At 32.9% G+C, this 23,460-nt stretch overlaps 1 protein-coding gene across 2 annotated transcripts in view; it reads left to right on the plus strand.

Moving 5' to 3' along the window:
• Positions 1–5,267: 5,267 nt before the first annotated feature.
• The window catches only part of LOC107174224 (putative 12-oxophytodienoate reductase 11), a 90,333-nt gene continuing 72,140 nt past the window's right edge, over positions 5,268–23,460 (plus strand). For both annotated transcript variants that reach the window (XR_008053338.1, XM_052437931.1), the window contains exons 1-5: positions 5,268–5,480; positions 5,963–6,103; positions 6,244–6,374; positions 7,175–7,351; positions 8,123–8,431. Coding sequence is in view for 1 of the 2 variants with exons in the window: in XM_052437931.1 (XP_052293891.1) it covers positions 5,344–5,480; positions 5,963–6,103; positions 6,244–6,374; positions 7,175–7,351; positions 8,123–8,431 (895 nt within the window). In the remaining variant the exon portion in view is untranslated. The remainder of the gene's footprint in view (positions 5,481–5,962; positions 6,104–6,243; positions 6,375–7,174; positions 7,352–8,122; positions 8,432–23,460) is intronic.

Raw genomic sequence — 23,460 nt, forward strand, 5'->3', positions numbered from 1 at the left:
TATTTGTATTAAAGTCCATTTAATCATATTATATGTATTTATGTGATCACCATGTGGATTTATAGAAGACATAAATACAAGTTATCTTATGATTAAATAAATTCAGTTCGCAGTTGATAAATAAAGTTGGGCACTTTATTTAGGTATAGACTGTAATAAATTCATTGAATGATTTGTCTTAATCATGTATGAATTTATTGATGTAGTACGACTACATTGAACATGATCACTTATAAGATTTAATTAACTTTGTAATAACTGTCAGACTTATTAAATCTCATAGGCATTGATTTTACTGTAATCTTAATCTTGAGTTAATTATGATTTCATGATTGTAATTGTTATTCCATTTGAGTTACCAATGGGCACGACACATCCTTGTGGTCAAGATTACCCGGTATCTTGGTGGGAGCAATTATGAGTATTGGAGTTATGGATTAACAATAAAGAATTTGTACAACACATCTCTTGATGGGTTTTCGGCACTTAATCATAGAATTCTCTGGCCAGAGTGTGTCAACATATTTAGTATGTTGAAAATGATCATTAGAGAAAACTAGAAAGGATCAAGGAATAAGGTGTTATTAAATTGATTGGATAGTTGAGATATCAATTTAATTAATGATGTGGTGCAAAGGATTGTGCAGTAAAGAAATCAATGTGGCTTGAGACGAATTATTATTCGAGCATACAATTATGGAAGTCAGTTCCAATCTTTTAATGGAGTAGATTTGGAATTAAATAATTAGGCTAGTTTAATTACATGCCTAATTATTATAGCCACTGTTGTATGTTCCCAAATGATCACCGGGTTAGCTCATTTAATTGACTGCACCACTACTGGACTAATAAGCAAGATAACTAGTAATTTAGGTCAAAAGCCTAAATATATCATTTAGTGTGAGGCTCCATTTATTTAGCTTATGTGTAAGGGGCCTTATGTTATTTTACATGGTGGGTCCCCTATTAAATGAAAAGTAACGTGAGTTTTATTTTTAGCATTATTTGGAGCCTAGGGTTTTCACTAAAGGGAGATATATAAGGCTTATTTTCTCAAAAGAAAAAGAGTGAAGCCACTTTATACAGATCAGATAATAAGATTTTTCTCTCTATTGTTGAGAGAAAAATTTTCTCGTGCTAGTTGCTTTGGTAGTGATAAAGGCGCCCACACGTCAAGTGCAGATCGAACTTGAGTCATAACCTGGAAGATCATTGGTGACAGTTCGTGATCTAACAAGCGTGGTGGTGACAGTTCGTGATCTAACAAGCGTGGTGGTGACAGATCGTGATCTAACAGGAGTGGTGGTGGCGGCGGATCGTGATCTAGGAGCCTAAATCACTTCAGCGAAAAAAGCCAACTCGGATTTTCAAGGTACGATTTCTAGAATACAAATTCTTATATATTATATGAGAGTGGTCTTAAAAAGTTTTATAAAAATTTAAAAAACCTGATTTTTCCCCAACATGACTAAACTAAACACATTAAAACTTAAATCTACTATATTAAGGTATCGTTTGAGATTGATGTTGAAACTACATAAACTACTTATTTTATAATTTGTAACAAAAATAATGTTTGATAAACTTTATAAAAACTGCTTATTTCATTATTTTTTTCCATTTTGATAGAAACTTTTACAGGTAGAGGGTTTCATTTCATAAGTAGCTTATTAAATAAGCTATCATACATTTTTAAAGTTCCTATTATAATCTTAATATTTTTTTAAAAAATAATTGTCTTATTTTTCTATACACAATAATATTAAGTCATTAGATATCATATTACCACCACAATCAAATTACCGCCACAACTATTGCATATTCTCTCTAGTATCAAAGTTCTAATCTAATAAGTTCATATTTTTTATATTTCACTTGTATTTTTGATTATAACCTTAAAAAAGGTTTGCATATAATTAGTATGAATTCTTATCATTTTTTTTTGGCATATAATAAGTATGAATTCTTATCATATTTTATATAACAAATTTATTGATTTTTTTTTAGTTTATGTAATTTTACATGTTTTAGAAAAGAAAAAGACATGTCTAAACATTATTAAATATACTTAAAAAAATAGAAGATAATTTAAACTTATATCTATTTTGTTTATTATTTAATAGAACAATACATTTGTAATAAAATTTACCAAACGCATGTACATTATTTTTCAAACTCATAGTAACTACAATAATACAGTTTACCAAACATCAAGCTACTTTTCTAATCAACTGCTTATTGCATCTGCACAACAGAAGCAGCTTATTTAGGCTCCGTTTGGGATTGAGGTTGAAACGCAATAAGCTGCTTATTTCGTAATCTATAACAAAAATAGTGTTTGGTAAATTTTGTAAAAACTGCTTATTTCATAATTTTTTCTATTTTAACAGTACCTTTTAAAAATAGGTAGGAGGTTGCTTTTCATAAGCAGCTTATTAAATAAGTTGTTACATCTTTTTAAAATACCTATTATAACCTTAATTAATATTTTAACAAAGAGAATTATGTCATATTTTTCCATACACTCTAATATATGAGCCATTATATATCATATTATCACCACAATCAAATTACCACCACAACTACTATATATTCTCTCCAATATCAAAGTTTTGATTTAGTAAGTTCATATTTTTTATATTATACTTGTATTTTCGATTATAAGATTAAAAAAGACTTGCATATAAGTATGTAAAAAAAAATTTAAACTATGAACAGTTTCACATGAAAATTAACCATAACTTTTAAAATCAATTTCATAACCATAGTTTTTAACATTCAATCTATTTATATTTTTTTTCTATAATCATGGTGTTTATTGCAACAAGTTCACTGTGAAAGTAATGTATATTACTTTTTTATTTTATCTGGATTATATATTAGTATGAATTTTTTATCATATTTTATGCAACAAATTATTATTATTTTTTCACTTGATATAAATTTTAATATAATTTTACGTGTTTGAAAAAGAAAAGGGCATGTCTAAACATTATTCAACATACTTAAAAAAAAGATAATTTAAACTTATGTCTATTTTGGTCATTGTATGATAAAATAACACGTTTGTAATAAAATTTACCAAACGCATGAACACTACTTTTCAAATGCACAGCAACTGCAACAACATAGTTTATCAAACACCAAACTACTTTTTTAATCAGCTGCTTATTACATCCGCATTGTAGAAACATTTTATTTAGCCAGTAACTGCAATCCCAAACTGGCCCTTAATCAGCAACCGTAATCCTAAACTGCCTCTAAGTTTGACATGCTACACCGACATGTTATATCTTTACGAATTTTCTTAATTTCTAGATTTATTTATAAAGAAACATAGGTTTTGTAATGGAAAAGAATATAAGAAAGACGAAATAGAAGAAAAAAATATAGTTATTGATAGGGACATTAGAGCTATACCCCTAAAAATGTGTTATTTTACATTAATAAATATTAAAAAGAGAGTAGAAAACAGAAATACAATTTAACAATAAAAAAATACTAATGAAGTTATAATTTTGCAACTTAAAAGTATAGAATTCATCAATAATGAAATTTTAGTCAATAGTATTTATATTATATCTTCAACATAGATAATTATACAATCTAAAAGAACTCATTTTCTATTTTACAGTTACGTAATGTCTTCATTAAGATTCTTAGCTAAAAATGTACACTAGTTGAAAAATATTATAAATAAGTAAAACAAAAAACTATTTGGATAAACAAAAAGCTTTGATAAATTAATAATAAAATCTAATTACGATGATTGGGAAAATAACTATGGAAAATAGACCACCAGTGGAAGGGACAAGGGAGCACTTTTGCTGGTGAAGGAAATTGGGAAAAGGGAAAGTAATTAATTCAAAAATTAGAACAAAAATTTCCCAAGTAGAGTAATTTTTTTTAATAATTTTAGGGAAATAATAAAAAATTTTAGGCGGGCATCCTAGTAATAAAATTATTAAGCATCCAATTAGGCTTAGGCATCGCTTTATCACTATTTTTCTTAAAAGCGACGTGAGACCAAAAATTTCTCAAGTAGAGTAAATTTTTTAATAATTTTAGGGAAATAATAAAAAAAATTTAGGCCAGCATCCCAGTAATAAAATTATTAACCATCAAATTAGGCTTATGCATCGCTTTATCATGATTTTTCATAAAAGTGACGTGATTCTTTTTTTTTTTTTTTAAATAGAGAAAAGATCCCATCAATTAATTTCAATATTTTGAGTTTTGACAAAGACAATTCACTTCTATTTGAGTACTTTACAGATTAAATTGTCATTGGTGAAGTCATTCCCCTATATGATTTTTTGATATTCTTATTTAAACTAATTTCATGTTTCTTTAGATATAATTTTTAAATTCTATTTTATTTTCTTTGTTCGTACTATTTGATTTTTACAATCATTTAATTATACATACTTTTATGACAACACTAAACTTTCATTCCATTAAATAGAATTATTACAATCAATCAGTACAATCAGCATAATAACTTAGGGTTATTCTACTAATACTGTAACTTTTAAAATAATTTATGTTAGCAGTCTTAGAGAAATAATTAGTTAAATATTTCGTAAAATTCATTTTTAAAAGTACTGTGCGTTTTAAAAATAATTGTGTATGTTTAGTAAATCTTATTGCTAAATTGCTGTAATAATATAAACGACTAAATTTGACATAATGTTAAATTGAATTTATTTTTTATTTAGTATAAATGATAATTGATAACTAAAATAAATATTTTATATTATTAATTTTTTTGTTATCTCATTATATTGGGCAATAATAATATCTTTCTAAAGTTAATGATTTTATTTCCTATTTAAAAATATAATTTTAAATTTTTATAATAAATATAAAGATATATATAAAATTGTATTAAATACAAAATTAATTCCTAAAATCAAATTTTAAATAACTACTCATTCTCTATTTTTTAAAATCTATTGTAAGATTAAAATAAATTCACTAAAAATAATTTTAAAAAATTATCAAATACCAAAATTAACTTTAACTTTTAAAAATTACTTTTGAATTTATCAACAATAATACCAAACAGCCCTCAATATCTCATCATTAAAAATAAAAGCATATTGGTTAGTTGATTAAAGACAGGCAACAGCAGCCGGCTACGTACTTGCAAACGTCACGTGACAGCGATTACAAGCATTTTAATCAATCTCCAATGGCAAAGGAGATTGATTCGACCCTCGTGGAATTTTTTTATATTCCAAAACGGACGACCCATTTCGGTCTTTAAATACCCAATCGAACCATTCCGTTTCTTTAATCAGTTTATTTTCAGTAGCGTTAAAGATTCTCTATTTGCTTGTAATGCTACTAAACATTGGAAGCAGAGCAAAGGAGGCTAAGCAAAATCAAGAAGAGAACAACGATAACATGGCCATTGAAACTCCCGTTATTCTTTTTCTCACTCCTTACAAGATGGGTAATTTCAATCTTTCTCATAGGTACAGTTTTTGCCGACCTTTTATTTCATTGAGTTTTTTATTTTTTATTTTTTTGGATTTACATTTTCTTTTTTTGTATGGATTTTGTATGGCGTTAACTTTATTGACGAAAGTGATATCTGTCAAAGTACATTTGAGCGACGAGCATTCACATCATGAGCACTCAGATTCTTAATGTTTTCACTAGCTATCGAGTAAAATTGTTGGTGTTTACGGAACACTTTTAACTGTCCTCCTTTGGTAATTAAGCAGAAGCACACCCGGTTATAAACTTATAATACCAATAACTGATTATGAGTGTATGATCTTATTTAGTTTCTGTATCTTCTTTGTATTTGTTTGTTTGGTCTATATGATCTGACTGAGAGTTTCACACAGGCAGTTTAAGTGTAGTGTTGCAATTTTATGGCTTTTTTCTTTTGAGTTGAGTTATTGGTGATGAGGCTAATTGAATTGTGACTTGCTTGATTTGTTTATTTCAGAGTTGTTTTGGCACCACTGACTAGACAGAGATCATACAACAATGTTCCTCAGCCACATGCCATTTTGTATTACTCTCAAAGAACCACCAAAGGGGGTTTCCTCATAGCCGAAGCCACTGGAGTTTCCAACACTGCTCAAGGGTAATTTTACATCTGTTAAACTGTTTTAAGAGCTTCTTGAGGTATTAATAAATAGGAAACTGTTTTAACAGTTTTGAAGGCATTACCTGTACTTAGTTACTTGAAAATTTTGTGTGTTCTGTTGTTTCTTTTATTTTAAGGAATCCAAATACACCTAGTATCTGGACAAAGGAGCAAGTTGAAGCATGGAAACCGATTGTAGATGCTGTTCATGCCAAAGGTGGGATCTTCTTTTGTCAGATTCGGCACGTTGGCAGGGTTTCAAATCAAGGTGTGTTCTATATCCCTCTCTTCTATTGACAGTTACTGGTTACTTATTATCAGGATCATACATAATTTTTTGTTTCTGACAATAAGATAAGGTACCGTGGGCTTAAGCTATTGAATTGCAGTAACTTGCAGTAATCTAACATGAGGCAAGTGTTGGAGAATAAGCAGCTCGGATTAATCGAATGCTCAAATTGAGTACTGATCATCCTACAGATGCACCATCCATTTGCATTTGATTTTCAGTTAATGAAACGGTATTCAATAGTTTTTTTACAAACTGCTTTTGATGCATCCGACTGATTTTATAGAAAAGCATGAGGGCCGGGCTCAGGCCGAGCTTTTATTTATTTTAAATTTTTTTAAATTATTGTCCATTTGAAATGAGCTAATAATTAACAAGTTGTTATAATAATAAATTAATTAAAGAAAATAAATATTTCAAGTAAAATAATAAATAAAATAAACTAGAAGGTTAGAAATTTAATTTTTTTAATACTGAATTCTCTAATTCAAGCTCTCTTGATTAATTAACGTATAATAGAGAGTTTAGTATTATAATTTTAACTTTTTTGAATCATCATTAATTTATAAATTAAGAATTTAATTTTTTCTTTTTTATTTTGATGTTATTTTTTCAATTTTAAATATATTATTCTAATTTATAAATTTATTTTTTTAAAAAATAGTGGGTTTGAATCTAACTCGATCTTTTTTTCTCGAGCCCTTGTCCAAGGGTTGGGCTAGCCCGGACTTTTTTGCCCACTCTCCTTCATTGGTTTTTCCTATTGTCTTTCTGTACAGATTATCAGCCAAATGGTCAAGCTCCAATCTCCTGTACAGACAAGCCATTGACACCTCAAATCCGCGCTAATGGTGTTGATGTTGCACAATTCACTCCTCCAAGGCGGCTAAGGACAGATGAAATCCCTCAAATTGTAAATGATTTCAGGCTTGCTGCAAGAAACGCAATTGAGGCTGGTAAATTTTTTTTTCTTAAATTAAAACTTGAATTGTGGGCAATAAATGTTTTAAGCTCGCCACAGGATGGGTGATATTTCACTGGTCTACTTTTCTTGAGATTAAGGAAAATATGTATAAGTGAATAGTGAGATTCTTCCATTCCATGAATGGCTATCAGAAGGAAAGGAAAACCAAACATGAATGCATTAATAGATTTTTACTAGGCTTTTGTGGATTGTAAATAATGTTGTTTTATTGTACCGTAAGGTTTATGTGAAAGCAGTTAAGTTTCTTTACAATTATGTCTATCGTCCCATAGTTGTATGTATCATATTGATTAAAGAATTTGAAAACTTAACACCTTACCTACATGTGTCATTAATGTAAATGGAGTCATTACAATAATCGATTATTTGGAATGGTTTCTAGAATCTTACATGTGACTCCTTTTGTCATTTAAAATGGTGGTTGAGGCTTTGTTTTTAATGATCTTATCAACTGTTTTGTTGTTAGTTAAAGTAGGGATTGAGTACCTGCAACTCTGAGTAATTTTGTAGCCTTCTGCCTGCATCTCTGAGACATCGCCAAACTGCCGTGGATTAACTTTGAGAGCCAACCTAGTAAATGCTTAAATACTTTTTCTTCTTCTTAAAATGAATGCTTGACCCTCACTCTGTCTGTCCGCACAATGCTAGCCTCAGAGCTTTTAGTTATATGAGAAGAGTTAGATAAATGAAGTGTTCGTGCTGCACAGGTTTTTGGTTTCTAACTTTGTCTTATGCTGTATAGGTTTCGATGGCGTTGAGCTCCATGGTGCACATGGCTACCTAATTGACCAATTTTTGAAGGATCAAGTGAATGATCGAACAGACCAGTATGGAGGATCCTTAGAGAACCGTTGCCGTTTTGCTTTAGAAATAGTTGAAGCTGTTTCCAATGAAATAGGGGCAGATAGGGTTGGGATAAGACTATCTCCGTTTGCAAACTATATGGAATCAGGAGACTCTAACCCAGAAGCTTTAGGTCTTTACATGGCAGAATCCTTGAACAAATATGGTATCCTCTATTGTCACATGGTTGAGCCGAGGATGAAAACACGTGAAGAAAAATCTGAATGTCCTCACAGTTTGCTGCCCATGAGAAAGGCTTTCAAGGGTACTTTTCTTGTCGCTGGGGGTTATGACAGGGAAGATGGAAACAAAGCTATTGCTGAAGGCCGTGCAGATCTTGTTGTTTATGGTCGCTTGTTCTTGGCTAATCCAGATTTGCCCAGGAGATTTGAGCTCAATGCTCCCCTCAATAAATACAACAGAGAAACATTCTACACATCCGATCCTGTTGTTGGTTACACAGATTATCCATTTCTCAACACCTCTTCTTTGGTTACCAAGAAAAATGATTAGACTGATAAAGCATTATCTCGGATTTAATCCTGTTTTCTGAATGTTTATAGATGTACTGTGTTTATGTAAAAGCCAATATAGGTTATCTCAATAAAATTGTATTGGCGTAAGGCCAAGGGCTATACCTATACGTTTCACATACACTTCCTCTCTCATTCCAATTGAGACTGCAATTCTCAAAAATCACAAGGATAAAAGAAATACGAAGCATTGTGGTATCAAACTCAAAAACATCCTTTCGTCTCATAAATTGGAAAACGAATTAACATGGAGCAATTCATCACCAGCATGTTTGAATGCATACTTCGCTTTCCCTTCGGTTAATTTCAAAATACTTACACTACTCCAAATTGACAAAACATAAAACAGGTCTTCACACGTGTGCATACGGGCTTGACCCATTTCTCAGCCATTTGATGAAAACTAAATATATATATTATTTTGGATTAAAAATCAGTTAGTAGCATTGATTTGAATTGGTCAAGGTTCGTATCTAAAATAAAATATTTAATCTAAAACTATAAAAGAGTAAAACTAAACCTAATTGTATTCGATTAACACCACACATGTACAGAATAACAATGACACATATACTCTTTCTTCTATAGTACTTTTTCTCTGAAAAGATACTAGGGATGGTAATTTTTCCCGTTGGGACGGGATCCCGCAGGATCCCGTCCCGTTTAGGATGGGATTGAGACATATTTTTTCATACCAAATTAAAATGGGATGGGATAAGGATAAAAATAAATTCCACTTTTATTTATGGGACGGGAGGAGGACTAATTATAAAATCCCGTCCTATCCTGTATATCTCGTTAATATTATAATTTAAAATAAAAAGTGAAAAAGTCACAAATAAAATTAATAATTTATAGCAATAATTACGCTTCAAAACTCAACCAATTTCCTAAATTAACACTGCACCCTAAGTGTTGACCGCCCAACGCCCCTTGCCCTCACCACAAAAATTTTTACTCCGCCACAAAAGTTCCCAAGCAGCCACCCACGACTTGCCCACTACGCCTCTGCTAGCAATTCATCCACAAAATTCTCGCTTTTCAGCCTCCACACAGTAAGTTAACATTCATAATTTGGCTTTTTTTGTTTTTATTGTTCACAGTTTTGTGCTCTTTTCATATAATTGATATTTGTTAAATATTATTATATTATATACGGCAATCTAGTTGAAGTTGTTATATTATAATGATTATTATATTTGTTTAAGTAGTATTGAGTTTTAAAATAAAGGTTCTTGTGGTCCTATATTATTATTACTTTTGTTTTATATGGTTTGATGTTTGTAAAAGGTTAATTTATATTTAATTCATTTATTTGAGTTGTGGATTGTTGTTTTCTTTTTGCTTTAAAGGATGGCTTCTCCTCCAGTAGTGGACAATGAAAGTTTAGATAATGATGATGTGCATGTTGTTGAAGAAAACGCCAAAGACAATGATTTAACATCAAGATTAAGATCAGTGGTCTGGAAACATTTTGAAAGAAAGATAAAAAATGGAAAAATAAGATCCTTTTGCAAGCACTGCAATAAAGACTATGTTGGAGGTCCTAGAGATGGAATAAGACACTTGAATGATCACATGAAAATATGCCCTCGATGTAATCAAATTGAGATAACACATTATTCAAAGAAGTTAAAAACAGTTGAGGATGATCAGGGAAATGTGAAGGTAGAGACTTATTCTTTTGATCCTGATGTCACTAGGGGATTGATTGCACGTATGATCATTATGAATGAGTACCCATTAAGTTGCGTTGAGCATGAATGGTTTAGAAAAGTTTTGTCTTCTTTAAACCCAATGTGGAAAAACGTATCTCGCAATACTATAAAAACTGATATTATGGAGCTATATGAGATGGAAAAGGCTAAGGTTGTGAGTTTAATAGAGAGTAACAGTAGTAAAGTTGCAATCACAACCGACATGTGGACTTGTGGCTCCCAAACAAAAGGGTACATGGCTATTACAACACTTTATTGATGATTCTTGGACCTTACGGAGTCAAATTTTGAGGTACTATGTTTAATTCTAATTAACATTGAAATATTTAGTGCATTATATTTATTTATTGAATATATTTGTAATTAATTGTAATTTTTCTATGTAGGTTTATTCATGTGCAAGCTCGACATACTTCTCAAGTACTTTGTGATGTACTATTCAGATGTTTAATGGATTTTAATCTTGAGCGTAAGTTATCTGCATTAACTGTTGATAATTGCACTACTAATGATCGAATGATTCAACTTCTACTAGATAAACTTGATAAAAATGATTTACTTATGGGTGGCAAGTTGTTTCATATGTGATGTACTGCTCACATTTTAAACTTGATTGTCAAAGAGGGGTTAAGTGTTATTAGTGAGGGTGTTGCTAAAATTCGTGCTAGTGTTGCATTTTGGACAGTTACCCCTCAAAGAAGGGAAAAATTTAAAGAGATTTCTCGTAGGTTGAATATTCCATGTAGTAAGGAGTTAGTTCTTGATTGCATCACTAGATGGAACTCTACTTATCTCATGATTTCTGTTGCCCTGGAGTATAAAAATGTCTTTTATAGATTGCATCAATTGGAGGCACAATATAGGTGTTTGCCAAGTGAAAGTGAATGGGAGTTAGCTCGTATATTGTCAAATAATTTGAAATCATTTTATAATGTGACTGAGGTATTTTCTGGAACTAAGTACCCCACATCCAAGTTGTTTTTCATTCATATTTGTGAGATTAGATTATCATTAGGTAGTTGGCTTACATGTGAGCATGATGAAGTTAGACAAATGGCAATTAACATGATTGGCAAATTTGAAAAATATTGGAAAGATGTTAATGGGGTATTAACCGTGGCAACAGTGTTGGATCCTAGATATAAAATGAAATTGATTGAGTTCTACTTTCCATTGTTATATGGTGATGAATCAAATATTCATATTGAGAGAGTTCAGATGCTTTTAAAGGAATTAATAAAGGAGTATGAATTTAAGGTCAAATTATCTATAAGCGGTCCTAGCGCAGGTGCTTTTAGTTCTAGTATAGGAGAGTCCTCAGTCGTTATGTCCCATGTTGAGGAACAACTTTCAAGTAGGTATGATGATTTTTTGAAAGCCAATATGGTTGAGAACCGTAAGACTGAGCTTGAGTCATATTTAGGTGAATTTGTGTTGATTACCAAGGACAAAAATTTTGATATTTTGGGGTGGTGGAAAATAAATGCAATACAATATCCATTGTTATCTACTATTGCTAGGGATATACTAGCAATCCCAGTGTCAACAGTTGCTTCCGAGTCAGCTTTTAGCACAGATGGTGGAGTAGTTAGCCCACATCGTAATAGACTACACTCACAAACAGTGGAGGCATTGATGTGCACTCAAAGTTGGTTAAATGCTTACACAAGAGGTAATTTATTTTATTGTAATTTATGCATATTTTAAATCTTCAAACTTTTTTATTTTCTTTTCTAGTTTTTAATTTTTTTTTTTTTTGTTTTCTAAGACAATGGGCATACAACTTCTAGTGAAAATCCTACATTTGCAGATGAAGAAAATGTTGATGCAGAGATTGAAGAGGTAACTGATTTTATTAATAATTTTGAACATTAATGATTAATTATTATGTAATTATCAAAATATTAGTCTTACTCTAACCTCTCTTTATTAAATTCCTGTGGGTTTATACAGAAATTTGAAAGTGCGGTCTTGAAAGTGTGGTTAGAGTATGAAGTTTTCTTGTCTAATGAAGTGGGAACTGGAATTGAAGTCAACTTTTGGAAGATTATGTTAATTTTTAACTTTTGCTTGAACTTTGGAACTTAGATTGATTTGGATTAGCTTCGGAAATTTGAATTTTTGTTTCTTTATTTGCTATATATTGATTTATGACGATCCTTAAAAGAAAAAATTAAAATTTATTTATTTACATTTGGGACTATTCGAGATAATGGGATGGGACGGGATATTTAATGGGACAGGATTGGGATAAATTTTTGTCCCAAAAAAAATAAAGGGCCGGGAATGAGACTTTTTTTAGTCCTAATTCAATATACGGGACAGGACTGGGATTGACAAATCTCGTCCCATCCCGTCCCATTGCCAACCCTAAAAGGTACTAGAATGAAAGGAGGCTGAAGCCTATTTTGGCTTTTTCATTCGCTCACTAGTTGAGTATTCTTTTACAATTTTCCATAGTACTTCTCGAAGGAATTTGGGTGATTAACTCCTTTTAGCTTTTATTTGTGGATAATAAAGGGTAGGTGAGCTAAGTTATTGCTGGATTCACAGCTAAGTATGGATACAGAGGATTTATTGCACAAGTGTCAGGCTGTCGTTCTAAAAGAAGAAGAAGCAGACATAGTAGCATTCATAGGGCAAATGAGGATTAAGGGAGAAGAAGTTGCTGCGAATTGTCTAGTAGGGAAGGTGTTGCTTTCACGAAGCATAAACGGGGAAGGCTTGAAAGCAACTATGCAAACGGCTTGGAGAACAGTGAAGGAGGAAAAAATTGAAAGCATGGCGGATAATATTTTTCTCTTCAAGTTTGGTTCAGAATAAAAAAAAAGAATATTTTTCTCTTCAAGTTTGGTTCAGAATTAAAAAAAAAAAAGAGTGCTTATGGGAGGACCATGTCATTTTGACAGAGCACTGATAGTTTTGACCGAACCATCCGACATTGGTGATATCAAAAATCAATCCTTTACGCATACAACATTTTGGGTATAGATCCATAATATACCCATAATGTGCATGAACAAGGAGGCAATTCAAAAACTAGGTGAAAAGATTAGTGAGGTCAAGGAAATAGAGACAGAGGAAGCTGGGGATTGCATAGGACAGTTTGCTCGAGTAAGAATCTCCCTTGACATTACTCAGCCATTAAAAAAGATTGTGCTTTTACAACAAGATGAAGGAAAAATTCCAATGCCAATCCTGTATGAAAAGCTACCGGACTTTTGCTTTTATTGCGCACATGTAGGTCATCAGTACAGAGAGTGTTTGAGGTACAAAGGACAACAAAAGGAGGATCTGCCTTACGGGGGATGGATGAGAGCAGTCACTCAGGCTGAAAGGGTAAAACAAAATCGAAGTAAAGAGAAAGGCAATCGAGAATAATTCCATTCTAGAGCAAATGATTCAACAACAACTAGCCTAAGGCCATACTAGTCTCAAAACAACTCGGACAGTCAAAATGGGTCTTACCTGATCAAATCGGGTCCGGAGATAGATAATGGTGATGAACCAGTGGGTAAAAGTAAGGAACCAAGAGCTGATGGGCAACATCTAATGTTGAGTGTAACAGAGCAAGAAAACCAGCAAGTGGTGCATTAAAGCAGGATGGTGACATCAACAAGTTGCAGGATAGGGTGGCTAGTAATGATAGCCAATCTAGATATGAACGCAAAAAAAAAACGGAAAAGAAAGATTGGAGGGAAAATGAAAATCTTGTAGAAAAAGACAATGTGGGGAACATGGAAAATAAAATGAAAAAGGACACGGGGGGTGCCAGATCAGATAAAGAGGATTTGGATAGAGGCCTGCTATTTAGACTGTGGGAAGACAAAATGAAGACAGAAACGACTCATTTCTCTCTTGTCCTCTTCGTGGGCCCAAGGAGAAGCAAATTACAAGTCACTAAACGGCAATAACATACTGCCGTTTCTGTCATCATTTTGGCATCCTTTAGTTCAATTATCATTTTCCTTTGGATAATGGGCCCAGCAAGGCCACCGTGAAATCCAAAGGAAGAAAATGGAAATTGCGGGCAAGAAACACCAAAGGAGAAGGAGCAAATAATATTACTTTCATACGAAGTAAAAGACACAAAAGTAAAGGCCATGGGCCTAGCCCAGAGAGCAAAAAGAAGCGAGTGTCCAGTCCAGAAAAGCAACCACAAGAAGGAAAACACATAAGCCTAGCAAAAGCATTAGGCAACTGCAACCATTTTAGCCCCAACAAAGTAGCTCGCTAGCTGAAACAAGCAGAAGAAGTGCTAGATGCAAGGGAAAACTTGGAAGCAATGGATGAAGACTTATCGGCGGGTACTGATGATCAGCCCCGCCGACAACCATGAAGATCCTCAGCTGGAACTTTCGAGGTCTGGGGAAGCCTCGAACGCACTTAGCAATCAGAAAAGTTCTCTACCTGCACTGGCCCCAAATACTATTTTGTTGTGAAACTAAGATGATGGCTAGGCAGGTCAATTTAATTTACAGAAGTTTTAATTTTGTAAATTGTTTTGCCGTGGACAGAAATGGTTTGGGTAGAAGCCTAGTTGTGCTCTAGGGAGTAGATGTTAATGTCAATATCACCTCATACAGGCCCCACCATATAAATGCAATAGTGAGTAGTGAAAGTGGCTTGGTTTGGAGATGTACGGGGATTTATGGCCACCTAGAGCTCAGCCAGAAGCACATCACATGGACCCTTCTAAAAAGGTTAGCTAATCTTTCTTCCCACCCTTGGTGTTGTTTTGGAGATTTCAATGAAGTGATGGGTATAAATGAGAAAAATGGGGGCAACAAGAAGAATGTAAATGTGGTTGTCGAGTTTAGAGAGGTTATGTGCCGCAAGGGGTACCCGTATACATGGTCTAATAAGAGATTTGGTGCTAATTACATAGAAGAATGGCTGGACAGATTCTTGTGTAGTAAGGATTGGGGTAACAAATTTCAAGACTCTACAGCCACAAACCTTGTTAATTGGGTCTCGAATCATCGCCCAATAGTCTTAGAATTCAAATAGAGATGCAAGAAGTCAAGGACTGTAAGCAGATCGTTTCCCCGTGACCATTATGAGGATATGTGGAGTTCTTACGAAGACTATATGAGCATAGTAAGGGATGAGTGGGGAAACTATGGGGCTAGAGCTTGGGAGGATCCTGCTCACCAATTTCAGCGGATAGCAAAAAAGTCTTTAGCTCAGCTTAAGCTTTTGAGTAAAAATGAATTTGAAGGAAGATAAAGAAAATAAAAAAAGCTGTTTTAGAGCCTTCATAATGCTATGCAAAGAAGCTCTAAGCTGACTGATGGAGAGGAGATTAGGAAGATTGAAAGCCAGATCAATTCCACGCTTATTGACGAGGACATCTATTGGAAGCAACGATCGGGGGCTGACTGGCTAAGAAAAGGAGACAAAAACACTAAGTTTTTCCACGCCAAAGTTTCTGCCCGTAAAAGAAAGAATAAGGTGTGGGGGGTAGAAAACTCTCAAGGCGTCTGGCTAAATGAGAGAGATGATATAGAAAAGGAATTCTGTGGTTACTTCCAAGAACTCTTCACTACATCCAGCCCAACTCCAAGCCAAATTCACGCTGCTCTTCAAGGAATGCCGGTAAAAGTAACATAAAAAATGAATGCCCAGCTGGAGAAGCCCTTCACTCCAGAGGATATAGAGGAGGCTCTAGGACAGACGTGCCCCAGAAAAGCCCCAGGTCCAGATGGCTTAACTGCTGTATTTTTTTAGAAGCATTGGAAATTAATTCGCAATGGAGTTGTTACAACATGTCTTCATATCCTTAATGAGCAAGGTAACCCGTCTCCTCTTAACCATACTTTTATCACCTTGATCCCTAAAATTGCTAAGCCTAAGAGAGTCTCTGATTACAGGCCTATAAGCCTGTGTAATGTAATTTATAGAGTCGTAGCTAAGGCTATTGCAAATAGAATGAAACCGATCCTCTCCCAAATCATTTCTCCAATGAAGAGTGCATTCATACCCAATAGGACTCATTACAGACAATGTTATTATTGGTTATGAATGCCTCTATAAGATAAGACACTGTAAAGGGAAGATGAATGATCTTGTGGCTCTTAAGTTAGATATTAGTAAGGCGTATGATAAAGTTGAATGGTCTTTTTTGAATCAAACATTGTTAAGGCTGGGTTTCTCACCTAATTGGGTGGATTTGATTATGAGGTGTGTCTCTACTACCTCACTCCCGGTGATTATTAATGGTGTGCCAAAGGGAATAATTCAGCTGGAAAGAGGTCTGAGGCAGGGCTGTCCGCTATCTCCATATCTCTTTATCATCTGTGCTGATGCGTTCTCCAATATGCTTGTGAAGGCGGAAAAGAATCAGCTAATCCGAGGTCTGAAATTTACAAAAAAAAAGTCTCAATTACCCACTTGCTGTTTGCGGATGATAGCCTGGTTTTTTATCGTGCTTCAGTGGCTAATTGTAAGCATCTGAAGGAGATTTTCAACAATAATGCAGCAGCTTCTGGGCAGATTTTTAATTTTCAGAAATCCTCCTTGTTCATTAGTGGCTGAATCCCTGCAAGTCAAACAGCTGCTATTAAGGACATTTTCAAGTTAAATGTGGTCTCCAAGCATGAAAAATACTTAGGCCTCCCCTCAATGATAGGAAGAAAAAAACTGAGCTTTTTCAATGAAGTAAAGCTAAAAGTTTTAAACAAGATCGCAGGGTGGCAGCATAAAAGGTTTTCGAGTGGGGGTAAGGAAATCTTTATTAAAGCAGCAACCCAAGCTATCCAGCTTACGCAATAAGTGTGTTCAAGCTTCCGAGAGGTCTTTGTGATGACATTCAACGGGCTATAGCGAAGTTTTGGTGGGGAGCGAAGGAAGATAAGCAGGGTATCCATTGGTTAAAATGGGAGAAGTTCAGCCATGTAAAAAACAGAGGTGGGATGGGATTTCATAATTTTACTAGCTTTAACCAAGCCTTGGTAGCAAAGCAAGCTTGGAGGTTTCCGCAGTACCCAAATTCTCTGGTCTCAAGAGTCCTTCAAGCAAGATATTACAAGAACTCCAGCTTTCTAAGTGCATTAGTAGGGTCCAATGCTTCATTCATCTAGAAAAGCAATCTTTGGGGCAGAGAAGTAATCAAGAAAGGTTTTAGATAGCGGGTGGGCAATGGCAAGAACATATCTATTTACAAGGATAATTGGCTGCCAAGGCCGGATACGTTCAAGCCAATCTCCCCCCTACTTTGCTAGTAGACATAGTGGCGGCAGACCTAAATAAGGAAGATAACCATTGGGATGAAGACAAGCTGAACCAACACTTTATGGAAGTAGATGCAGCAATGATTCTTAAGATTCCTCTCCCAAAAGAACATTTGGATGATGATGTTTTATGGCATTATGATAAAAGGGGAGAATACTCGGTCAAAAGTGGGTACCAGCTAGCCTTAAAAATGAAATTTTCAGATGCTCCTAGTAGCTCAGAGAGCATGTCTCAGTATTGGAGTGCCCTTTGGTCTATGGAGCTACCTAAAAAAATAAAAATATTTATGTGGAGGGCATCAAACAATCTGCTCCCATCAACAAAAAATATATGGAAAAGAAAAGTCCTTCAAGAGCCAACTTGTCAAATATGTAGAAAGAGCATAGAATCTATAAGCCACGCCTTATTGGAGTACAAGGCAGCAAAATCGATCTGGCTGCAATCTCCCTTTACGGTTCCAAGCTTTAAAGATCATTCTCAGGACATTTTTAGCATTTTGCAAGGAATGGCCAATGAGTTAAGGAAAACTAATTTGGAATTAATGGTAGCTTTGTGCTGGGTTGTATGGTTTTCTAGAAACAAATTTATTTTCAAAGACAAGAAGATAGCCCCCAATATCTCAACTGCAAAGGCAAAGTCTGTTTTGGATGCATTTCAAAGAGTAACGAAGACATACCCCTCTCATATTGCCTACTCCAGTGGAGAGAAGCTGCAGAAGTGGATCCCCCCCCCCCCCCCCCCCCCCACGAAAATTTCTTCAAAGTTAATGTGGATGCTACCATGAATGCCAAGGATCAGACTACAGGAGTGGGAGTAGTCATCGGAGGAAAAAACGGCAACGTAATTGCAGCTGGCATCAATCAATCTTCTCTAAAGGGAACGGTCAGTAATGCAGAGGCTGAGGCTATGTTATGGGGAATTCAAGTGGCGAGAGAAGCAAATTTAGCCTCATTGATCATTGAGTCAGATTGCTTAGAGGTGGTCCAGTTAGTAAACAACACTAAGGGTAGCAGAACAAAATTTTTTTTGGACAATTCTAGAGATCCAAAATCAGTTGAAGGATTTTCAGAAAGTGGCAGTCCATCATACTCCAAGATAATGTAATGCTTATGCTCATTCCTTAGCTAAGTTAGCTTTGGGGAGAAACTCTTCTTCTATCTGGCTAGGAACTATCCCAGCTAAGATTCAAGTTGTATTTGATGTATTGTGATTTATGAAAGGTTTACTTTCTTTTTTAAAAAAAAAGCACCACACATGTACTGAGCATTCACGCATACCTACAAATCAGTGGCAGCATAGTAGTTGGCATGGCAGTTTGCATGACAAGATACATAACACAGTAGACTCATTAGACAGCACACACACAACAGTAGTCACTGACTCACCAACGCAACCGCGTGAAGCCAGGCCAACGTGAGTCTGCGACATGCTGACACAATACACCTTGACCACTGCTGCAGCTTGCTCCACCTTGATCGATAGCCATTAAGTTCCTCCAACTTACTTTTTTCAATAAACATTACTATACTATATATATTATATTAAATAATTAATTTCCAAATTTCTATTACGTTTATAACTTTTCAAGTTCAATGATTTTTGTATGCTTAATAAGCTACTCATCAAGAAAAAGTCACAATTTATCCATGATTTTAGTTAGAATTAGTAATATAGTGAATAAGAGTATAGAGATCGTATTTTTTTAATTTTAATTTCAATACAAATCAAACCCTATAAATTTATATAAGAAAATGTATGTTAAAATTTTATTCCTAAATAATCATCATGTAAAATTCCGTTTCATTGTTTTTTGCTTAGACTGAGACTAATTAATTTATTAATTGAAATTGTATTGTTAATTGTTTTTAGCACAATTATCCTAGTCTTATTATTAATTGTTATTTTTAAATGTACTGGGCATGTTTGAGATTGTGAGTGTTGCGGTGATATTTTAATAGTTTTATGTTTTGAATTAATGATGACTATTCATTTTTTTGTATGTTCAAGTGACTAGACACTCAAGATCAAATTTCACAATTGATGATGAGGCACAAAGTGAACAACTAAAAGGAAATCAAAAAGGGAGGGAAAAGACGAAGCAAGCGAAAAATACAGCAAATGAAAAAAAAGATTTCTAATGTGGAATCATCTCACTTTATTTAAGGACAATTCAAATAAATGCTAGTGCAACTATTGTGGTAAACAATATCAATGCCATTCAAGGCATGAGGAGATTATCAATATGAGAAATAATATAAAAAATTATAACATATACAAGACATTCCAACAACAACAAGAAGAAAATCGGCAGAAGTTGATAGTTGAGGATGGTGAAGGAATTGCAAGTAACATGGTTTTGGCTAAACGATAGGATGAGTGGATGACAAGTGGTTCAATTATTTGTTTGATACATACATGAAGGATCTATATTCCAAGTTCCAACGGTTGCATTCAAATTCACCAATAGCAGAAAAGAAAAGAAAAGTAAATCAATATCTTTGCATAAATTTGTAATTTTTTAATTTACTTTTTCTCTTCAATTCTTCTCCAGGGGATCTGTCCTCCAACTTTTAATAACTTCGAATACAAGAAGTTGAAGTTAGAACTTGTCCAAATATTTACGTGAAGGAAGGTTATTTAATATTTATGTTTAAATTTTGTTGTTTTAGAAACAGTTTATTTTTAGACTTTGTATTGGAAACTATTTAATTATATTTAAACTTTGTGATCTTTGTGTTTTGAAAGCTATTTATATTTGAAAATCTTGCTTTGGGTGGAGGTTATTAAATTTGGACTTTGTGTTTATTTTAATTTGTATACATTTGATTTTAATGGTAGTAGACTAGTATTTTTCTTTTTTTTTTTGAGAATTGGTAAAAACAGACTAAAATGAGATAATTATATAAAAATAATTTTCTAGTAACTAAATAATTTGTAAAGAAAACTCAAAATATACAAAATAAAAGCTCAAAATTGCCCATGACTCGAATCGACCCAAATCCAATTTTAAACCAAACTCAATTCGATCCGTCTATAATCCTAGCTCAGTCAACTTGAACTAAACCCGAACTTTTGATCTGATCCGATCTGAATACATACGGATTAGATTAGATCATATTACAGTTCGAATTGAGTTTGAATAACTTTTTTTTTCAATCTAACTAACTTGAAATCCGATTGGATTGATTCAAACCCAATTTTGCCCACCCCTATTCAATATTGATGCAATTACGTTGTTGTGATTCTTACGCAACACTTGTCGAACTACATCATTATATACAATGTTATGAACTACTTGGGTTATATTGGAAGAAATATGAACACGTGGAAAAATCAGCAACCGCTGTCATAAGTATCCTATGTTGGTAACCAGTAAATTAGAATGAGAGGTGGCTTCAAGTATAGGCGAACAAGGCGATTGCCTAAGGCCCTATATTTTTTGAAGGCCTCTTTTTTTTTTTAATATTTCTTAATAGTTCTTTAATTAATAAAGATCTTTTTTTTTTAATTATGTATTGTAAAGAAGCCTATTAGACATCTTTATAATTAACAGTTATACCACAACTAAGAATTATTTTTTTTTATAGAAAATCAATATTTGGTAACCTTAATGTTCAAGAGATATAATTAATAAAATTGTTTAGCTATTAATTCATTCATTATTAGTTTTTCCAAAAAAAATTTAATTTTTTACCTTTTAAGTTTCCTAAAAAAATTAAATTCTTTGACTTTTAATATTCCTTTTAATTTCCATTAAAACCTTGTAATATAATATAAAAATCAATAAATAAATAGATTTCTTGCTCTTTTTTTTTTACAAACAGAATTATTACATTCATTAATTCATGTAAAAAAGAAAAAAAATTAGTTTCTTAAAATATAAAGTGCATATCTATTATTTCATAATCAATTCATTATCTCAACTTTTTGCTATTCTAAATATTCTATTTGAAAATAATATTTTTTTATTTATTTGTTTGTTTATTTTGTAATAATTTTAATGGAAGTAAAAAAGATATCTTCTTGGTTAATTTTTTAGGTTTGGTTTTTGAAAATTTTTAAGATATTTTCATTACTATTAAAATTCAAGAGTTAAAAGCCGAATGAATTTTTTAGTCTTTTATATTTTTTTGAGTATTAAAATTGTAAAATAAAAAAATGCCCTACAAAAAAATTTTGCCTAAGGCCGCATATACTCTAAAGCCGGCCTGTTAGAATCACTTGCAATCCATTCTGCAGTTTCCCCATTTTGGCATAAATTTCCCTACCAACATTCAGGGATGTCCACACAAGCTTGCTCGTACTGTGCTGGGATCCTTTGCAAAGTAAGAAACATGTAGCTCCTTTTGAAGAAGTGAAAAAAAAAAATTCATATCCAAGAAATATATGGGCTGATGGAAATATATAATGAAGTATCCGGGTTTCTAAGGGAAATATGAGTCATAGAGAATTAGGACTCATTATTTATCTCGTTGGACAGCTTGAATTTAATTCTGTTTCACTTTCATTTCTGTTTCTTGTAAATTGGATTCAAATATTCATAGATCTTGGTTAATTCTAAAGGGTCTCGGGTACAAAATTGATTCTAGATTTATCTTGATTTATAGATATGGCCTTTGCATATACAAATGAATTAAATACCTGATAAAAAAGGATACATCATTAATCATCCACATAAATTTTAAGAAAACTTGATTTTTCGATGATTATGTACCTGTGTTTCTAAGGGCACTATCACATATTGTTGTCAAAGAAATACCAATAAGTAAACATACCTAACACCTAGTGTTATATACAAATGAAGACCCTTCAATATATAATTACTGGAATATGGCAAAATTTTATAAAATAAAATTTATATATATGATGATTTCCGAAGATAGCCAGCTCACCATTACTTGTTTCGTTCATGCTTTCATTCGAATGCAAATCCTTAAAAAAAAGAAACGATGTGAATTAGAGTAACTTGATTTCTTAAAAAAATTATGAATATCCTTTATCATAATACACTCTTTTGTAATTTTAACTTACATTATTTGCAGCAAGTTAAAGCAACCTTTATTTGCGTTCACATTACTGAAATGTTAAATTGAACTTGTGTACAAGCACAGTAAATTGCATACATTTGTCAAGTACTTTCCAACTGTAACTTAAAAGCTAGTAAGCATTAGATGTTGTAATTTAGAAATTAAGTTAATTTGATTTTATACTTGTATGATAAAAAAATTATTATATATATTTACTAATTTTATTACAATTATTTAAAAAAAAATTGTCACTACATATTACTAACTTTTATTTCATACAACAACTATAATTTAAAAGTTAGAACACCTTAATATCAAACAAGACCTATATGAGTTTCTGATTCAATTAAGACCATTTTTGCATGAAGTGAAATCCAAAGCAAGCTACCTATAGCATCTTTCACGGCAACACTTATACCTCCAAAACAAGTTATGATAATACTCAAATGCTTGATTACAAGTGGGAAAGGTTGGATTTGCCATGACTACTTCTGGAACACTCAAATTCTTCACAAAAGTAAAACTAATAAAATGAAAATTTGTCGATGTTGAGAGGGCAGAGAATGGCAAGAAGAGACATATATTTCCATTGAAACTTTGCAAATTCAATGTCTTTTAGATTGAGTGTCTTTTATTTAAAATTATCAGGGAAGTTAAAAATCGAGGGAGTTCATTTAACAGAGTGGGTGAGAGTGAGTAAAACTCCAAGATTCAAACACAGGGTAG

The sequence above is a fragment of the Citrus sinensis genome, chromosome 3, assembly GCF_022201045.2.
Source record: "Citrus sinensis cultivar Valencia sweet orange chromosome 3, DVS_A1.0, whole genome shotgun sequence".
NCBI lineage: Eukaryota > Viridiplantae > Streptophyta > Magnoliopsida > Sapindales > Rutaceae > Citrus > Citrus sinensis.